Source organism: Orbicella faveolata, unplaced genomic scaffold (genome assembly GCF_042242905.1).
Source record: "Orbicella faveolata isolate gen_17 unplaced genomic scaffold, um_ofav_v1 contig_13, whole genome shotgun sequence".
Taxonomy (NCBI): domain Eukaryota; kingdom Metazoa; phylum Cnidaria; class Anthozoa; order Scleractinia; family Merulinidae; genus Orbicella; species Orbicella faveolata.
The window spans coordinates 11216508-11237300 of NW_028301540.1; the positions used below are offsets into that span (position 1 = coordinate 11216508).

The window sequence follows — 20793 nt, forward strand, 5'->3', positions numbered from 1 at the left end:
AATTATGACAGAGGCAGTGTCCAAGAAATGAGTTGTGACTGATGAGGCAATGTCCATGGATTAATTCTCTTCCTGGGAATTTAGAGTGTTCTTGATGACTATAAACAACAAAAACGAAAAAAATGACTGAGGCAAGTGCCTCGGTTTATCTGTTACTAGCTACGGCCCTGAACGGAGGAATTTGAAAACAGAAGTTTCACTCTCAAAACGTATCAAATGTTCTCGAATTCCGTCCACACTATGCCGGAGGAATTTAAAAACGTATCAGTCACCCGTTATTTTGGATTTGTGTTTGAGGAAACCTCGGGAAATCAGGTGATAATCGTGACTACATCGTTTTCGAAAAGCTCCGTTTTTTCAAAATACTTTCCGTCCTCACGAAAACGAAAAGCCGGCGTTTTTAAATTCCTCCGGTTAATAGAGTGTTTTCGGAAAGCTCCGTTTTCAAAATGCTTTCCGTCCTCACAAAAAGGAAAAGCCGGCGTTTTCAAATTCCTCCGGTTTATAGAGGGTTTTCGGAAAGCTCCATTTTCGTGACGAATTAGTGTGGACGATAGGCCTAACCGTGGAAATAAAGCTGCGTTTTCAAATTTCTCCGGCTTTGTGTGGACGCAGCCTTAGTCACAGAGGTATTGTGCTGAAAATCGAATTTACCCAATCAAACGAATATAAGTCAGCACAACCATTTACATGAAGATCTTCGAAATGAAATAGTGTCGATAAAAGACTGCACTCGGTGTAACCAAGAGACGGAGGAAGTAATATATCAAACACATAAGATCGTGTTTGACCGCACTTCGAAACAACGAGAAAAGAGTAGCAATTACGACGCGTAGCGGAGTAGGTTTAACGAACCTCGAGGTGTTTGGAAATGTTGTCAAACACTGTCTTGAGTGTTCGAGATATCTTCTCGATCAACTGAAGCCAAAACTAAGGGGAAAACAGAGAAATTACATAGATCAGATATGTAAACACCGTCACGGTCTGATTTCTTTTATTTAAACGCAGCGAATTATTAATGAGTATGAGAAGGATAAGGAAGCTGCCGTAATGATTCGATTTGGCGCCTTTCTTCCAACTAGCATCCTTTTACAAAAGCTCCCCACTGAATGCTGTTTGCTTAATGAGCACCCCTCAGTCCCAATAAGGGTCCTCTTCCAAAAGCGCGTCCATATTGAATAGACCGATCAGGCAAATGATTTACGATATCTGCTTTCTCTCCTGAATATGCTATAATAGTGCTATAATCCTTTAAGTGCTATTTTAAAATCCTTTAGAGCGGTTTTCAATTGAGTGTCGTAAAACCAAAACCAAACCACTTACTTATCAAATAGATTACTCAGCCAATCTCAAACTGTAGTAAAACCAAAACCAAAACCAAAGTAATTGTCTGATTACTTTCGACACTCAATTAAAAACCGCTCTAGATTGTTGCTGTTGTTGTCGAAGTTTTATCGCCATGGTTTTAATACTCTAGACTTACAAGGCGAAGGCTTCAAAAGAACCCGTACAGTTAAGAAAAAAAAAAGGCAAGGACGTGTAAGTAAATAAGTACATACTCATTACCATGTCCAGTACACATAGCAGGCAAGCCACAAAATAAGAATAAAATATATTTAACAATTATTCCACGAGCGCGCGTATGAGATGAATATAGCCAAGTCGGCGCCTTGGTTATAATCATCTCATATCCAACAAGCGCGAGTGGAATAATTGTTTTCTTAAAAATGCCCCCAAAATATAGAAAACTAAAATAAGATAAAAATTGCCCCCCAAAAAATTACACGTAGAGCATGGTATAATGGCTCATATACCATGATGGCGAAGCCCTGATACAGGTACTTCTGATCGTGCCCTTTTACAAAACGAAGAACTCTCGAGCTAAAAGGTTGCAAATAGTCAAGTTCTTAATTAAAGGGTCTTAAATCTGATAAAACTAAAACCTCAGAGGGAAAGGCAATTTTAATTTTGGAATACAGTGAAACCTGTATTAAGCGAACACCCTTGGGACACTCACTAGCGTCCGCTCTAAACAGGTTCTTATATATTGTGCAATAATAGTTAATTATTAACCCTTTTGTAACACTGTAACACAGTGTAAGATGAAAGACTGCGCATAGCACAATGTCCAGTCAGTCAATGCATCAATCTGGAATAATCTACTTAGATTTAAAAGACATCACTAAACAATGTTAAAGAAGTCTGAGCTGAGGGTTTAGAAGTGCAACAGAAGGCTGGCTTAATATTGGTGCCCGCGTCCGCTTAACAGAGGTGTCCGCTGAATGAAGGTTTATTCTGCAGTAAATGTGGGAAGAAAATTTAGGGACTCAAGCTGGTGTCCACTTAATGGAGGGTGTCCGCTTAATATCGGGTCCGCTTAATACAGATTTCACTGTCATGACCATACATTTACGTCACATGAAAACCGGTAATTCTTATTTGCTTTGGTTTTCCATTATTGAGCCAAGCGACTGGCTTAAAAAAACTCGCAGCACTCCGCTCTTTTTTACCCAATCAGAGGTAAAACAAAAACCAATCGTGGTTCGCTCGAACAAATTTTTCCGCGTTTTGCGTCGGCAACATGTATTTTGGAAATTTCATTGGTTCAATGGATCGCCCGCGTCCTTTTTGATTAGCCAGAGTGATCACTTTGGTTTTAATAGGCTTTTGCAACAACTGGTAACGTGACAGATAATTTCTAAACTTTTACCTACAGTTAAATAAAATTCAGAACTGGGAAAAGTGTATTTTAAATAGCCAGAACATGAAGTCTAAGACCAACGCCGCGCAAGGTTGAGATTTAATGAAGATTTGAGTATTGCAAAAATTAGAAGGTTTTGTATGGAAGCAAGGAAGCAGATTCGAAGCAAAACAGGCTACTCTCCATTATGTCCTATAGGAAGCAATGATTCCCAATCCGCTTGCAGGGCTCTCCAGATCCAACCAGCTCTGACATCACTTGAAATGTATTCCTGAATTCGTCGATGTTCACATAGGCACCCTAGAAATAGAAGGAATTTTTTTTTTCCAAAACGTACAACCAATGCTCGAAACTGTTACACAGATAATTCAAAGTCTGACCCTCTTGTATACATATATGAAAGGCCTGGTTCACACTAGCACAAACGACATAATGACATAGCGACATAACAGCTTATGTCACAATGTGAACATCGACTTAAAAGCATAAGGAAAAGATCAATTTTTTCCTTGTCTTAATGTTCATACTGTTATGTTACTATTATGTTATGTCAGAATGTTCACACTGCAAAAATAGTGACGTAACGTCCTTCCCATGTCATTATGTTTACGTCGTTATGTCGTTATGTCGCTAGTGCATGAACTAGGCCTAAGCAATAACTGCCATTTGGGGAAAGAATACCCATGAACATTTGTCAGCAGACATTGTCTGCTCCACGTGGTCAACAGCTCAGTCCGAGAACAAGGCTCGAATAAAACCGTGATCTTCGAGGAACAAAAATGTCCGAGGAAAGATACCCGTGATTAGTTTTCGAGCCAAATGAGGATTGCTGCGTTTATTACCCTTCAAACATTGGAAACATTTCACGTTATAATTGTCTCTTACTCGAAGGAGAAACTGTATGTCAATCGCGATATACAGTGATGTTCGTTTTACCACTGAAACGGGGTAATAACTGATCTTTTAGCACATCAGATGCGACTGTTATCAGTATATTCGTATTCTCGCGCGGTATTGGACTGGATCTAGCTTGCAACTGAGGCTAACGCGGGAAGTCTTTCAAATGCAAATGACATTCATCTCTTTTTAATGATTTTCCGCGCAGGAGCCTCCATTTCAAGCTAGTTCCAATCCGATACCGAGAATACGAGTACGGTCTATTGTTTCCCAGGGAATCAATCTCGGTCGTTTTCCTCGAGTACTCAATGACAACAAAACACAGACTACATGTGGTAAAAAAAGGCGATTACTTCTGCATACGAGCCCAAGTGAACCCGGACCGCTCAATCCGGAGTCGAGCGCTCTTACCATGAGGACACCGCACCTCCACCAGACTAAATATACATACATACCTTAAAAAACCTCATTCCTCCATTTAAAGTAAATGCTTTCCTTCCATGAAGTACACGTCGGTTATTAAAACATACTAGGTCTCCGGGCTGCATTTTCACCGATTTCTAATAAAATAAAAACCACGCGAAAACGATCACTTTAGTGTTTCCAAAAAGTTTGTTTCAAATCAATTAACGCCATTCACAGAGCGGTTTTCAATTGAGTGTCGTAAAACCTAAACTAAAGTAATCACTCCAGCCAATCACAACGGACTCACACAATACAGTGAACCAATCAAAATTCGAAGGAATTACATGTAGCTGACGTAAAGCGCGGCAAAACGAGCGCGAACGAGTCACGATTGGTTTTGGTTTTACTTCTGATTGGACGAAAAAGTGCGCGAGTTTTCTGAGCCAATCGTGTAGCGTAGTAAGTGCAAAACCAATTACTTTTCGACAATCAAATGAAAACCGCGCTAGCGGCTTGAAATGACCTCCTGAAAAGTGAACACAACCTGAAGGCGAGAGTGCCTGGAAAACAGACGGTCTGGTTAGATACCTGCATTGGCGATTCATCAAGGAGCTTCGTAAATGTCCTGTATGCTTCAAAGTACGGCTCAACATCTTCCTGTGAAAGAATTATTAGGTCAAGATACTGTAAAAAAGTTACAACCCCTAGAATCAAGTGCAGGGATCTAAAGTTTGAGACGCATTACGATTGGGGAAAAAAGTGTGCGTTCACTTTAAATAAAATCATAAAATAATTATTACGTATTTTAATAGCATATCTCAAAGAAATGCATGTATCTACATATACATGTACATAGAGCGCTAGCTACGGATTAGATAACCTTTATTAGTAGTAGTCATCGTAGCTTGTACAAAACCCGACATTCAAGGCAACAAACTTCTACCCAGCAGCCTGTTCGGAACACCCACGGAAACGAGATCACACCAGCAAAATTAGGACGTAAGGGTAGAAAACTGGGTTGTAACCCATTTGGTGCTGCAAGGCCGTAGTGCGAACGGAGTCGGTAGATAAAACCCTAGCATGTGACCATGCGTAATTTTAGAGCTGTCGAGCAGCACGCGAGAGTGGTGCCGTTTGTTTTGCAATATGCTAGAAAAAAATCTTGTTTCTGTCAATTTTCAACTCTTGTGTGTGGTGCAGATATACATGGCCATTCGTACCTCTGGTACTGAAAGGGTCCCTTCAAAAGCAGGCGACCAATTAACAGCCACAATCTGTAAGAAGAAAAAGTTTGAGGAAAAGTAAATTAAATCAATTCAAAGCAAAGATATGTTGGCACATACCTTATCTCAGGGAAGGACCCTCTTCAGATAATATCATCGACATCAGCACTTCGACATTCTGATCTTCCCTATAATTTGCCTTAAAGGGGAGTAGCTCAATCACGTTATTTTGAGTTATTTCGGCCACCTAATAAATTACCGATAAAATGAACGGGAAAGCTGAAAATAATAGTTTACTACAAAAGAAAAGCACTTTTAAAGAGATACCAATAAACTATAAAGGAACAAGGATGATCAAGGATGGAGAAGATTGACACGGATTACAAACGACGAACTTAAAAAATTTAGGCTAAACTTTACGAGATGTGCAAACCGTGACGTATCTCCTTTAATTGGACGAAACAATAACATTAAGTGAGTTACGCCAATATTAAAGATGAAATGTTCGTTATGTCACGTCCCCGAAGGGGACTCGATTTAATGAACTTCCAGATACCCAGTGGTTGGGTGCTCTAACCAATGACCTACTAGAGCGACTCTTGGTGAGCTAGACCATTTACTAGGTTCACAAAATGTGCGTGACACACGTCCTTCATTCTGCCAGGATCAACGTCGACAACATTCAGTGTAGAGAAAAATAAAGAAAGAGGGCAAGAGGTTTTAAATTCTAAGCTCAGTGAAGACATGGTTAAGATGAAAATGCTCGCTAGGCTGCAGCTAAAAATATATATTCTACCGCACCTCTTTGTCAGGGTTAAGAACAATGTGTGGCCTCTTGTACACTAGTTTGACTGGATAATCCCTAGAGAAAAAAATGAAACAAATAAAACAAACGAGAAATCGGCCATGGCAAGTATTTCCTCCCAAAAACTGTGGCTCGACAATGGAACCAACGTGCAACAAAACAGGTTCGGGCCACTGAACATTAAATTACATTATACAGCCAACCCCAGAAAATGGGATCTTAAATCAGAGAGAAGCAAACAAGCGTGTACCTTTCAAAGTGTATTTTTTGAAATGTTCCTGGTATTCGCACAAGATTTTCAAACTGTTCAGGAAACTGCTTTCTGAATTCCTCAGCAACATGGAAAGAATCTAAAAACAAGCTCTCTCCTCCTTCGACCTCAGGATCGTACCTGCACAAAAAAAAAAGAAAATGATAATAATATAAACTCAAAACGATTTTAACCGGGGTATGCGAGGATTTTTAAACATGCGCCTAAATTCGAAGATGTTCGAAGCTTTCTGATGTCATTCCCAGGATGAATTCGCCAAGTAAAACGTCGTCACCATTAACTTTTCCCACGAAAATCAGAAAATTGAGGGCAGTTTACCGTTTATTTAACTGACCACTTCTCCGTTTCTTTTTGCAGCCATTAAATATCATTTGAAGGTGTGTCATTCAAGCTTGTAACCCCTCAAATGTTTCAACTGCAGGTACAAGCAGGGGGTAGAGTGTTTCTATTTAACAATTAGATTATGGGTTCGAGATTTCTATGAGGTGATAGTTGACAAGGCCAAAGGCCGAATCAGCTATCACCTCATAGAAATCGAGAGCGAATAATCTAATTGTTTGAGTAGAATTCTTACTGAAATTTTCTTCAGCTAACCATTTTCAATTGTTCTAGTACATTGTACTTAACTTGATGCTTTTGAAAAATTGCGCAGACTGATTTGTATCTAAACGTTTTTCCTTACTTCGCGGAAACGTCACTATTTCGCCTATGACCTCCAGCTACTGTGCACTAATGGCTGAGAGTATACGAGTAGTTCAGCCAATCAGATTGTTGCATATGCATTAGACAAGTGTACTAGTAGAATTCTACTAAAACTTAATAGAAACACCAAGAACATGTTGTCTGTTTCTTTTAGAAAAATTCGCTTTATAGATGAGCCTTTCAATTGGTTACATTGCACCTTACCTCATGCAATGAAGTAGCTGCAGCCCAGGGGGAGACTCGTAGTACATAAGGTCCATGTGAAGGCCAAGAGCCACATTAGAGTATGCAATATTGATAGGGTTAGGGACACTCTTGACCTCAAAAGACTGCAAGAAGACAAAAAACCTTATATATATGTATATACATGTAATTGACACAAAGGAAAATAACAAAATTAACCACTTGAGGGCAATATGAAAGAACTAATGAAAAGAACCGTTCTCCAGAGTCCTTTGCAATACCAAAGAGAAAATACATACTCTGCCATAAATGGTTTCCAGTAGAGGTCCAAATAGCCTTGCAACCTAAAAACAAAGGGATAAAGATTGTTGGCATGACTGCAAACTTGCCTGACCTTTCCTAAGTTACTTTGTCGCTGAGTAGTCTAAACTATTAGTTAGTATACAATGTACAATGTTGTTTGTCTGGACATCTGGAACTAACCTACCACCTTTGGCAAGCAATAAATTTTATTAATAAATTCTTAACATATTGTGCTGTTCCAGAAAACATCCAGACCTCCCCCACAGAAGGGATTAGAATTTCCTGTGGGAGGGGGATGGGAGGTTCTATAAGACCAAAGAATTTAAAGAAATGAATGAAGCTCAATTGAAATTTTCATAGGGTGGTGCAATTTAAGAACATTAGTGACACACACACCTAATGGCTTGTGTGCCACTTTTATGTTTTTCACACATTTTGACATCATCTGTGATCTATTACAGACTGTACAAGCACACCACTATATGGAATGTATTTGTTAACCTGACAAACCTTGGCACAGTGATCCTCATCAGTTGGAACATCCTTGACTAATGAGATGCCATGGTCACTTAACTGGGACAGCATTCTGTCGTAGGTGTACAAGAGGGAAAGATGTGCTTTGGTTAATGGTACCAGTGATTATTGGTAAACGTAACACAATTTGTATGCTATCTTGATCCATTTTTAATGCCTTATGTATTGGTTTTATTGACCATTAAAAAAGAAATCTGGGTTGTGTGGCAGGGAGGTAGTGAGGGGAAGGGAGCAAATTCAACAGCCACCGCGACACTGGATAACAGAGAACTATGTTAATCTGGCTGAAATTTCACACCATAGCAAAGACTTATGAGTTGGATAAACTTTGCAAATTCAACAGCCACTGCGACAGACTTCAGATTTCAGGGAGTAGATAAGGGCTGGCTGCCATAAAATTTCACTGGATGACAGAGAGCTATGTTAATCTGGCTGAAATTTCACACTATAGCAAAGACTTATGAGATGGATAAACTTTGGAACTGCCAAGGTCAGAAAAGCTTAATAAGTCAGCCTAGTGATTTGGTAGCTACATCCATGAAATATGTTGATGAGCTTGCTGATGATCAGTGGGAATACTTATGAACCAATTACATACTTGTCAAATCCAGCAAAAATGAGTGGGCAAAAAGAAAACCACAAGCAGAATCAATGTACAAAACAACTGCAACAGGGCTGTGATGGGACGAAAACCATAACACCTGTTAAGGCTGAGTATGCTTGATTTTCCCTTTATGCTATAGGTGAAATTGCATGTTTTTGATAGAATTCTATCTCACAGTCCCAAGTTTGTTATGGCTGTGGAGGACAAGACTGCACAGGTGAGTCAAAACTTTAAATGACAGCCCAGTGCGCTAGTCCTCCACAGCTAAAACACAAAACACATAATCTCGGATACATACCCCAATATCAAACTCAAGGAGCCCGATTAATTCCCAACTGATGCTGCCGATCACCAGCATTAGTTCGATTGTAATTTTAGCCACATTGGATATTTAAGCTTACTTACTTCCATAGACCTTCCTTTGACTCCATAATGTCACTGCAATTAACCTCTGGCAGGCTGTGCTACAGTAAGAACATTAATTATTTAAAATGACATATAACATAGCAAAACACTGAATGTAACAAATGACCAAATAACTAATAAAAATGTAACACTACTTTATACAGTGGAAACTCTTCAACTGTACTTTGATACAGTAACTGCAAAGAACTATGGTAAAGTCTGCAAATTAGCCAGCTGGCCCATCAGACCGGCACTTATCTCTGATTTCAGTAGCATGATCATGAAGCGACTTTAGGAGCATTTCTACTCACCCTGGATGCAATGCTGGTCCCGGGGGGGGGGGGGGGGGGGGTACTCTGGGAATTTCTGGGTGGGGATGTGCCACTGGGTCCCTGGAGCCCTTAGCCTATACCAGAGCTAGTTCAGCTGAATTTTGCTACCCTATACTACAGTAAACTCCCCAAATCCCCCTATCTATCCACACTATTGTGGCTGATTTGCGTAAATTTAAACTTGCCGATTTGATTTTTTTTATATTTTTGAGTGGCAATTCCTGGTTTCCTTAGTCTAGAGAAAATCTTCAACCAACTAGTCAGTTTTGGGAAAAATGATACCCTATTCTAGACCCAAATGCTCTGATTTATATACCCTATCCTAGAGTAAACTGCTTGAAAACCATACCCTTCACAGCGGCACATACCTATATAGCCCATATGTGTTAGTGCCCCCCCCCCCCCCCCCCCCAGGATGCTGGTCCATTGCAGGGTTACCCACCAGCCTTACATTCACTGATGAGACCGATTTATACACCTGGGTGGAGCGAGGTACTGTGAGAGTTAAGTGGGTTGCCCAAGAACACAACACAATGTCCACGGCCAGGGCTCAAGCCCGGACTACTTGATCCGGAGGTGAGCTCTCTAACCATGAGACATGAACTACATGTACAGTTACACCCATACTAAGAAGAACCCTCTAATTAGGTGTCAACACTTCTGTTAGGCAGACACTTTAAAATGGTCACAAGGGATTAAGGGTGGCTTGACCATACATTAGTTAAAAAAATCTTAAGTAACTTGATATAGCTGAATACATACCTCTCCTAAATGAGGTTGTGTGATTCTCTTTTGGCCGTCAATTCTTCTTGCTACATCAGAATAGCAATTCTCTCTCAGCCATTGTAAGTTGATCACTCCCTGATGATCACCTTCATTTTCAAAGGTCAAATGAAGATTCTCATGATTTTCTGTCATAAGAAAAGTTTAAAATCTTTTTTAAAAGGAGCTCACTTGACTAAAAGTTAAGTAAATATAATTTCATTTTGTTAGTAACAAAAACAATTATTTTGAATCACAGAAATATAAAAGATGACATTACTCTGTTCTTGTCCTTTTAATTTGTAGCAATTTCATTTTATTTGTAATAAAACCTTTGTTTCTGTCTGGATACAACAGCCTGTATAGAGTACTGTGTAAAAGTAATGGGAACCATGATAGGCAAATATTGTGATAGTCATGATACATATTGGCAAAACATCCCCATCAGAGTACAAACAGATGTACCTTAGAACTAAAGTCGACTCCCGATAACTTGATCCTTCAGGGGAAATACATGTAGTAAAAGGTTCAAGTTATCGGGCGTTGGAGTTATCGAGGGTAAAATTATATAGAAAATGGCCTGAAGAGAAATGAAAATTACTTTGAGTTAGCCAGGGGTTTGAGTTTGCGAGGGTTTGAGTTATTGCGAGTCAACTGTATATACATGTAGTTCTCTGGTTACATATAATCTACAACAATATAAATTGTAGCAAACACTGTACAAGGGCTTCATGAAAAATAAAATGTTTCTAGCAGGAGGGCAACTTGTTTTCTCAGGTGGGTAAAATTTTTTTGCACTGAACTTCTGTAGTAAGAAAAACTTTCTGCCAGATGCATGGTCAAACCAGGTGGGCAAAATCGTCCTGACAGCCAGTCCATTTGGCCAGTACCTGGCCCATAATGAAACCTCTGGGCATGAATTGCTCATTTGAACAAAATTATTCTGACTTTTGAAACACTTTTGATCACTTACTAGAAACTGAGAAATCTGAGAGTTCTAATGGTTCTGGAATGGACAGCACATCAAAGACCTTCTGGCCACTGTGTGCCTGCCTGCATTGTTCACACTGGCAGCAAAACCGTAACCAACTATTATGGAATCTAAAATGGAAACAAGTTGAAATTGTACAGGCTTCACTGAATCAGACACTTGATCACAGACGACCACATGAAACATAGCTGAAGTTAATATTATTAGGTCCAGTTAGTCTGCAGTATTGTTTTTCATCACGCACTCAACCAGCACAATGAAAATCTCTAAATATTTCCATAGGCAGGAGGTTGGTTAAGTTGTTTGGTTGGCTGAGTGGTTAATAGGATGTCAGAGTTAAAGTTTGGAGGTTGTGGGTTCAAGTCCAGCTCTCACCACTAAGTTGGAGACTTGTTTCTCAGTCAGTAGACCCTACAGTGTGTAGTTCAGCTCCTCGGTCATACTTGTAAATAACCAACTGGTCTGTCTGCTACCTGAGTTGGGATTTTAAGCCTATTATGTTTAGTTAATAAAATTGTTTCTTTCAGTGGCATGCCTGTAAACTAACTAACATAGGTGCAGCTAAGGGCATTGACCACTACAGTGTCTATAAACAACATTTAGACATTTTGAATTTTTGGAACATTTGAAATTGGTAAATTAAAGCTGCTGCAGTGTTCTTCTTACTTGGATGTGTGGCCATCTTTCCATTCTATTTCAATAGCATTTCCAGACACCAGAGCCTTGATAGAATTCACGCTTTGCGTGTCCTATAATGAGACACATGGAAACAATCTAATTTGGCTTCTGAAGTAATAAGGTCTGGGATTAACATAAATATTGAATATTTAATGTATGTCTGAATACCGTCTGATAAAAGAGTTATAGTGACTCAGAATAGGATGATGGTCCCAAAGCATTACATTAAAAAACATTTTCATTTGTTGGGACATGGTTCCAAAAAATATCCATAACCATAACATGGGTGGCATCTTGAATTCTGAAGAGGAGGGCAGGATTGTCACCCACCTCTAATAAGGTTACCGCATGCCTTTAGAGCACCTTTAGGGGTGTCTTGCCTGCAAGCAATGTAGCGTGTCCAGTTTAAATGGTAGCTAACTAAACGCCTATGCCAAATTAAAGCTATCACACTATACCATTAGAATTATGAAATAAAATGAGTTGTCCAATTTTTCACAACCTCTAAATGCGAGTGTCTGAATCATCTCTTGGGTCCCTTTTGAAAGCTACAAGTCAAAGGGAATTTGTTCGTTTGCCCTCAAATGTGGACAGTTGCTAGTTTGACACACATGCAAAAAACAAAAATGTGTCTTCAAATTATTTATTTCCAAATACTTTTTCCAGAGAGCAATTTTTCTATGGTCACTCTATATTTTTTAAAATCCTATTTCAAAAATGTTCTGTAATGTTTTCTCTGAAATTGAATATGTAAATTATTGCAGACACGTTTTTTTTTTTCAGCGCTTTGGGTCTGGAAACTGAGGAACAATTAAAATGAGCAAAAAACAAAATTTGCTTCAATTTGTAGCCTTCAGGTGATTCGGACGCTCACATTTAGAGTTCTAAACAAATTTGTGGTACTATAGCTTGATAGCCAGCTCTATAAGCTTTAATGCGATATAAGGGGTTTGGGTATCTATGGTTTAAACCAGACTTGCCACACCACTCCTTTAATAGATCAAGAAAGGCAAACAAAGTACTTGAGTCCCTACAGTTAACAGACTGCACATTATTACAGTTTAATACACATAACTAACCTTAGTTCTCCCCTTGGCAGAATTACTCAGAGCCCTACAGAAGCTTACTCTTTGCTGCAGTAAAGCTTTACATCTGTGTAGCATGGTTGCACCTGTTTGAAAGGAAACATATATGTTTGTATTCTAATGAGACCTGGTTGCCTTGAGTGAAGAGGTTGGTTCAATTATTCACACAAATGGTTCAGACTTAACTTGGAAATTCCAATAAACACACCACTTCTAAAGATGCAATTCCATAAGTAGGAACATGTAATCTGCGACATTAATTAATCAATGTATTGATCAGTTGGAATCCCGGGGGGGGGGGGGCACTGCCATATATGGGCTATATAGGTATGTGCCGCTGTGAAGGGTATGGTTTTCAAGCAGTTTACTCTAGGATAGGGTATATAAATCAGAGCGTTTGGGTCTAGAATAGGGTATAAATTTTCACAAAACTGACTAGTTGGTTGAAGATTTTATCTAGACTAGGGAAACCAGGAATAGCCACTCAAAAATATAAAAAAATCAAATCGGCAAGTTTAAATTTACACAAATCAGCTTCAACAGTGTCGATAGATGGGGGGATTTGGGGAGTTTACTCTAGTATAGGGTAGCAAAATTCAGCTGAACTAGCTCTGGTATAGGCTAAGGGTTCCGGGGTCCCAGCAGCACATCCCCACCCAGAAATTCCCAAAGTACCCCCCCCCCCCCCTCCGGGGTTGGAATCCAGAGGAGGCAGTGTGGCCTAGTGATCGAGGGTGATGGATTTGTGATCTGGAGGTCCCAGGTTCAAATCCTCCTCTATGCCACTAGATGGATTTGTGTTTGGTGGTCCCAGATTCAACTCCCCCACGCTTTGAAAAAAGCCAGCTGGCCAGCCTCCCACCAATTGGGATTTTTTACCAGGTTTCTGTTCAATTTACAATATTTTGTTCGCTTGTTTCAGTGTCTCCAATTAATACAGTAGTGCTTAACACTCCGACACTCAAATAAAGTTATTTAATTCTTTTAAAATTTAACCCAGCCCTTGACCCAGGACAATAGACCATTTTACAGTTGTCTGCTCAGTGACCTGGCCTTTGGATGGCAGCGAGGCTGGAGTTGACCTTGTTTTGATACAGACCTCACTGCTTTTGTTGTATAAAACAAGTTGTTCTGATGCTAACTACAGGTGCATTTACATGACAAAAGCAGTGAGGTCTGTATCAAAACAAGGTCAACTCCAGTCTCGCTGCCATCCAAAGGCCAGGACACTGAGCAGACAACCGTAAAATGGTCTATTACAGTACCAGGGAAAGTAACAATCACTGCGTGCTAAACACAAAATACATGTTAACATATTAATTTAATTTGTGCCTAAAATCCCGGTAATGCATTAATGAACGGACAGCTGTATAACTTCAAAGAAACTTCAGTTGTTGTTCCTAAACAAACGGAAAGTTGACCTTTCAATAAATGCCAGCTTCATTTTTAACAGACACAGGAGTGCAATTTCTGAGTTTTAGAGAGGTAAGGTTTACGATCAGGGAACTAAACAATGGGTACGCTCATGGCTCAATAAAGTACTGTACAATAAATTTGACTTGATATACCATGAAAGTATTGAATGCAATAAATCGAAGACTTGATCAAGCACGTCGGACGCCGCACGCAACCCGAAAGACTCAGATTCTTCCATCGAAGACAACTTGAATTGCTTATTATTCTTATTTCTATCTACTTACCTCGGCAGGCAACAGTCAAAACAATATTAGTGTGTCCTGTGCGCACAGAGTTCGTTTCCCAACCGGCGGCTAAAAATGGAGTCGAAACTCGACCCCAGTCTCTCTCTTGCTTCCCTATTCCTCCTCCGCCCCTCCCCCTCCCCTTCCAAGCCGCTGTAAATAAGGAGACTCAAAACACATCCTAGTCATTTACTGATCAGTCCGGGATCGTTATCAGATTTGATAACCATGCGACGTCACAACATGGCGGCCATTTCAAAAACCGAGAATTTTCGTATTCACTTCGCTTTGCTCGTTATTTGTTCGATTATACTCGGGTAATTATTTACCCATAACTCTATTCGATAATTACCAGAAAAGAAGGAGCCTCACGTGTTTTGAAGATGGCGGTTGAAGACCAGCGTAAACGATGTAAAATGCTACTCGTAAAGTGAAACAGCGCTTGCAATTTTGCATCCGAACCAGGTATGTTTTTCATTTTGTCATTAGATTTAAGTTACCTGGAGATTTTGGCGAAAATCACAAAAAATATGTCGTTAATCTTCACGCCATATTCTTGGGATTTAACGTGTTTTTAGTGTTGTGCACGATCTGTGAAAAAAGTGCACGGGAGTATTTTGATTTGCAATGTGTTGTTCGTAACGGCGGCCATATTTACAGCTGTAATTGATATGTTCCTAGGTATTGAGATGGCGGATGCTGGTACCCATAGAATCAAAATAGCAAATTTATGTCGATTTTGTGGACATAGCTTGGTCATTACATAGGGTAGGTTTATTGTTGTCGAGTTTTGCAGCATAAAATTTTCGTTCCTTTTAGGCCTGACAGACACGCACCATTCAACTTTAAGAATTACTGGTGGCAAAATCAAGGGGAACGTAAAAGTAATTTACATAAATCATCTAAGCCCCTTCAGAAAAAATTATAGCTCTTAGTGAGTCGCTCGATTCATGGTACGGCAGTCCAGGTGGTCGGGAAACCACTTGCGAATCTAACATTAGTTGCTTATTTTCTTTTAAAGGGTTACCATGAGGTCAAAATCAAGGGGCCAGAAGGAACTCCTTTTTATGTCCTTCCTGAAAATTGCAAACAAAGACTCGTTCGCACTTCGTTGTGTTTTGCCAGAAATGAGAGAAATACCCGAGACACTTCTAGACGTGCTACAGTCTGGTATTCAAGAGCGCTAAGAAAAATTGCACTTTGAGAGAAGTTGCTGGAAGACAGATAGGCCGGGTGCAATACTTCATAAAGAGGGAACTAAAACACCTTTCGGACTGCGGGAAAATCGGCAACCACGTTAAAGGGTAAGTTGCCTATATTTTAAAGTCAATTTCAACAACTCGCGGTCCTGAAATATTTTCCGGAAATGCCGGCCAAACTAGGTCAGTTTTCTGGTACACCAGTCGTTATATAATGAAGCTTATTGTTGGATTTAGCGAGTGAACTATGGTACGAAAACATATTACTTGAATTATAGTTTCTTTTATATGAATCGGTCATTAAAAGCGTTTTTCCATATCACCGAATGCACAACAATAGACTACTGATCTACAACTAAAACAATTTTTTTCCGGAAATGCCAAGACTTCCAAGTTTACTGTCACATCTCACGACATAAAGTGTTGCATGTACCCATTCCACTGAACGGAGGTGTATCACGAATTAAAGTAAATATACCTGCTATATTTTTGTTGTTGTGCCAGAACCATATCAGGCGAGCCCACAACGACAAAGAGAACTCCAGTGCATCAAAGATGGAAACGAAATGTACAATACGGCGGAGGGGATTGAATTAGCAATCGCAGAAATGGAATTAAGCCATCGAGGTAAGCTAGTCTATCTTCAGAATATCTGGACAGAGAGTCGACAGAGGGAGGGTCGCGAAGTGTTTCGATACTGTTATTTCCATTTCATAGTAATGAATCATAGTAGGAGATGTTTCGGTCCTAACCACGCTTCGCTCATGCAAATTGAACGAAATTCAGTTACAGCTCTCCGCTTGGAATATAGAAGCAACTTGTTCAGTGTCAATTTGTGAACTCAAGATGTATTTACTGTTAGTGTTTCGTTTATATTTTATACAGACTGTTGAACAGCCAGCTTCGCCAACTACCAAGAAAATGAAGCCTGAGTGAAAATAGAAGCTAATCATATTAGTATCAATAAACAACGCTTTTGTGAACAGAATAACTGTTGTCTACCTTCGTGTGTTTTTACTCGGAACAAATATTATAAGGTGTCTATCTGAAAATGAAACTTTTCGCTGTAGCTTTTGGACAAAGACAGTTTTCTTCCATACATCTCTGTTTCTATTCCATAATCCAGTAACCTATTGTGAAGCAAACATACAATTACAATTAAATGAAATTGCATTGTGATGTTGTGAAAAAAGTAACTCCTTTCATCGCAGCGCCCCGTCGACCGCCATATTGAATTATACACTGTTGCTACCAAATAATGTCACGTGAACGAAAACTTGTGCAGCGATTGGTTTATGGTTTGTTTTGGTCGAGGTTATCAAATCTGATAACGATCCCGGACTGGTAGAAGCCAATAGAGAACTACAGTAAAGGAGAGTCAGAAGCTTTTTGACAAATTCCCTGTATAATGTTTTCCTCTTTGGGTTATATAAAGTGAATATTTTCTAGACAAATTATTAATTCTATGGACAAGGGAAAAGGACTAGAGTGTAGACAGTGTAGCTTGTTCGTGTACACTTATTTAATTTGATGAACAGGTAGTAAAACATTGCTAGGTCGCGATTTTAGAGAAAGGCATACAATGAATGTTTTTAATGAAATTTTTACAACTCGACAAAGTGCTTTAGGGGAGGGGGGGGGGGGGTAAAAGGATTGCGGTAAACTGACACAGACTAATTACATCCTAATTCAGTAAGACGGAAGGGATGATGGTGAGAGAGAGACTTGCAATCATCCAACACCGAACCCTGGTGAAGTAGTAGTAGACTGTTAGACGCTTCAAAAAGTTATGTGGCTATTTCTATCCCTAATACGAATGTATAGAAGTTATCATGATATTATAGTCAGCTTAGCTTTTTTATTCATACTTGCATGAACTGAGGGTATTTCTGTGCCAGATTTTCTCTATTTCTTTAATGAAAGAAGGATAAGCCATCGCTTTAACGAAATATAATACGGCCCTCTTACAAAAAAAGTAACAATGAGTAAATGCGATAAGATTTTGACGAACTGAGGGCAAAGCATAACATTCCCATTGAGGGTAAAGAAGTCATGTACCAGAACAATTCTTCTTAATTCTTCTAGACTACAAGCAGGCTCTCTTTTGCTAGGAAATGCGTGGGGAAGAACGCAAAAACAGGCTAGCACACTCACGACCGCTCACCTATGGGTCCTAAGTTGCGTTCTTCTTTGGGTTTTTCTCCATGGGATTTAATTTCGAGCAAAAGAGAGACTGCTGGCAGTCTACAATTCTTCAAAAGGGTCGTGCCTTTCTCTTTAAATTTCGAATTCAACGAATTCTTTGGGGCGCTGCACTTGAAATCCGGAAGTCGCGGGATCAAGTCCCGCTCTGACTACTTAGCTGGAGTTGTTTCTCGTTAGACCCTAGTTCATCTCCCCGGTCATGCTTGTAAATAGCCAACTGGTCTGTCTCCCGCCAGTTGGTATTTTAAGAATATTATTTTTAGTTGATATATTTGTTTCTTTCAGTTTAAGCGATATCCCTGGGAACTAGCTAGGTGTAGCTAAGCGCATTGACCACTATAAACAACATACGGAACTTTTGTTTAGGAACGATGATGTCCTTCGCTTGCTCAGGTACAAAATAACACAGGTTGTTGCGCATCAATTATTTATTGAGCGACTGGAGGCACGGAATAACACGCGAAACATGAGATAAGAGACGAAATAACAGATCGCAGCTTTTAACAAAACTTCAACATTCAGCTGACAGTTACAATGTTCTCAGTAACGGCAATTTCGTAAAATTCCTGCCCAGCAAACCGTGCATAGGGAGCCATGGGGAAAAATCAAGCAAGTGCTGTCTGCTATCCAGGTCCTGTTTTTTGATGTTAGAAAAAAATTCTTACACGAACTATTGCCCACCGAAAAAAGTATTGCGCAACCTTAAACATGAGAAATAAAAATCATGTCTACACCCGTTATAAAATAATAATAATAATGGTCCACCCCTGAGTACCAATACTTGAATTACCAGAAAGCAAGAGTTTAACTCTTTAAATTCTCGATAACTAATTCCAAGAAAGTATGGAGCGTAAGCGAGTTTATCTCCCGTGTATGCGTTACCCCCAAGATACTTACGTTCGTCTTAGCTCAATCCCGGTTTTGCAAATCCCGACAGGTTCTAAAAAAAGCCAACCCTATGAAGCGATTATCTCTCGCGTGGACAACCCAAGCGGTTCATTCTCGAGGAAATTATATACACGCAAAGCGCGGATACCACGTAACTTGAGAGGGATTACCTTAGAAATAAGGCCAATAGGGGGGATTCACTTTCTCATCCTTCATCTTCCATTGCTGACTCAAGTATCCTTTTCTTTTATATGTTTTCCCTAGAACAAGACATAACGGCAATAATAGAGCATTATACCGTTGTCTGTACAATGACCTGGCCTTTGACAGCAGCGAGGCTGTAGGTGACCTTGTTTTGATAAAGACCTCACTGCTTTTGTCGTGCAAATCAAGTTGTTCTTATGTTAACTACAATAGTTTGCATGGTCTGTATCAAAGCAAGGCCACATCCAGCGTCGCTTACAATCATAGGCCGGATAACTAAGCACACAATTGTACAATGGCCGATTACAAACACGAGAGAGCCATGCAGTGCTCCTACAAACGTTAGCTGCATAGCAGGAGCAGGAGTAATGTAGGGGGCGAGTTGAAAAGAGGAGCCAGGAAGAGACACGGCTCCTGGGTTTTGCTCCAGGGGCACGCTCCGGGAGCAAAGCTCCTCCGTGTGTACCAACCATTTCATGGGCGTAATTCATTCTCGGGAAGAAAATTTCCACCCTGCAAAATGCTCCACAACATTAAACCGGTTAAATATTTGGGAGCAAGATCCCGGGGGATAATTGAACAAACTTGAAAACGCTCCCTCGTGTGTACCATAATATGGAGCAAGCTCCCGCACTATGCTCCCCAGTGTTTACTAGTCGTGCAAATTGACCCCGGAGCACGCTCCTAGAATAAAACCCTTCGTATGTATCGGCCTTAAATCGTTGCAGAATTTTGACCAGCCCAATCTTAAGCTCTAAGAGGGCCATTCTTATGCCGATAAACTGCTTTGGACCCAGTGCAAAGGGCACGTAGGAAAACGATGGGCGCTTCTCGATCTCTTCTGGAAGAAAACTATCTGGGTCGAACTTCTCCGGCTATGGTAAAGAAAAATGTTAAAAATATCGTCAGCGGACCGTCAGCAATTTAAATAAACGTAACATCCGTAAATAACTGGAAGCATCGGATCTTATCGCTGTAGATGATTTGATAATTGAGCTATGAGTGATAACCAGACAATGAATTAAAGCAAGGCGATTTAACGATACGGAAACTATATTTTTAAACCAGCCAGGACAAACAAGAAGACAGTCAACTAAAGGTGTACAGGCTATGCTTTACAAAGTCTGATTTCGATTTTTAAACATCATTTGGACCGTTGATATAACTCTAAGATAACGGCTCTACGCGGCCATCATGGCAAGCGAACTAGCTGAGAAACGTAGCGAAACGGACCAGATATTAACCAGGACAAAGAAACAGACAGATATATATATTAAGGCCAAAAAAAAAATTATTTTCAACTATTACATAAATATTTTGGCTCAGTTGTTTATAAAGCCATTCCACAAACAGTACGTCTGGGCTGCCTGTGAGAAGGGGTGGCCGCTTAACTGAGAGGTTTGACTATATATGCAATATCGCACTATTTAAGGTTTTCCTTTTTTCGTTGCGGGTGTTGAGCAAGGTCAAGAGAAAGAGCAAAACTGAACAAGAGCGAGATCGAGAGTTTTAAGAGCAAGAGTTAGAGCGAGAACAAACTGTGAACAAGAGCAAGCTAGAGTAAGATTTTCTTAGAGCAATAGATCATAGAGCGAGAGCAAGAACAAGAGCAAGACGATTTGCTGACTCATTACCTCGGGTCAATATTCAGGATCCCGATGAATAGCATGCGCTGGTATGTTGACACTGACACCTTCAGGGAATTCCACTATGTTG

The 20793-nt window shown here is 39.9% G+C and overlaps 1 protein-coding gene and 1 long non-coding RNA gene across 2 annotated transcripts; one reads left to right on the forward strand and one right to left on the reverse strand.

Moving 5' to 3' along the window:
- Nucleotides 1–966: 966 nt before the first annotated feature.
- LOC110062660 (uncharacterized) lies at nt 967–14669 on the reverse strand. Its single transcript, XM_089284644.1, has 15 exons — nt 14582–14669; nt 12876–12967; nt 11785–11867; nt 11101–11228; nt 10128–10276; nt 9034–9092; nt 8001–8076; nt 7487–7531; nt 7209–7333; nt 6282–6422; nt 6028–6088; nt 5224–5277; nt 4592–4660; nt 4054–4158; nt 967–3001 (listed from the first exon to the last, which is right to left on the reverse strand). Exons 2-15 carry the CDS (start codon nt 12957–12959, stop codon nt 2894–2896), a joined length of 1287 nt encoding a protein of 428 aa, XP_089140770.1. The 5' UTR covers nt 12960–12967; nt 14582–14669; the 3' UTR covers nt 967–2893.
- Nucleotides 14670–15077: 408 nt separating this feature from the next.
- Nucleotides 15078–16771, forward strand: LOC149114981 (uncharacterized). Its single transcript, XR_016205968.1, has 4 exons — nt 15078–15349; nt 15603–15885; nt 16285–16407; nt 16666–16771. It is a non-coding gene; the product is annotated as an uncharacterized LOC149114981 (long non-coding RNA).
- Nucleotides 16772–20793: the final 4022 nt, after the last annotated feature.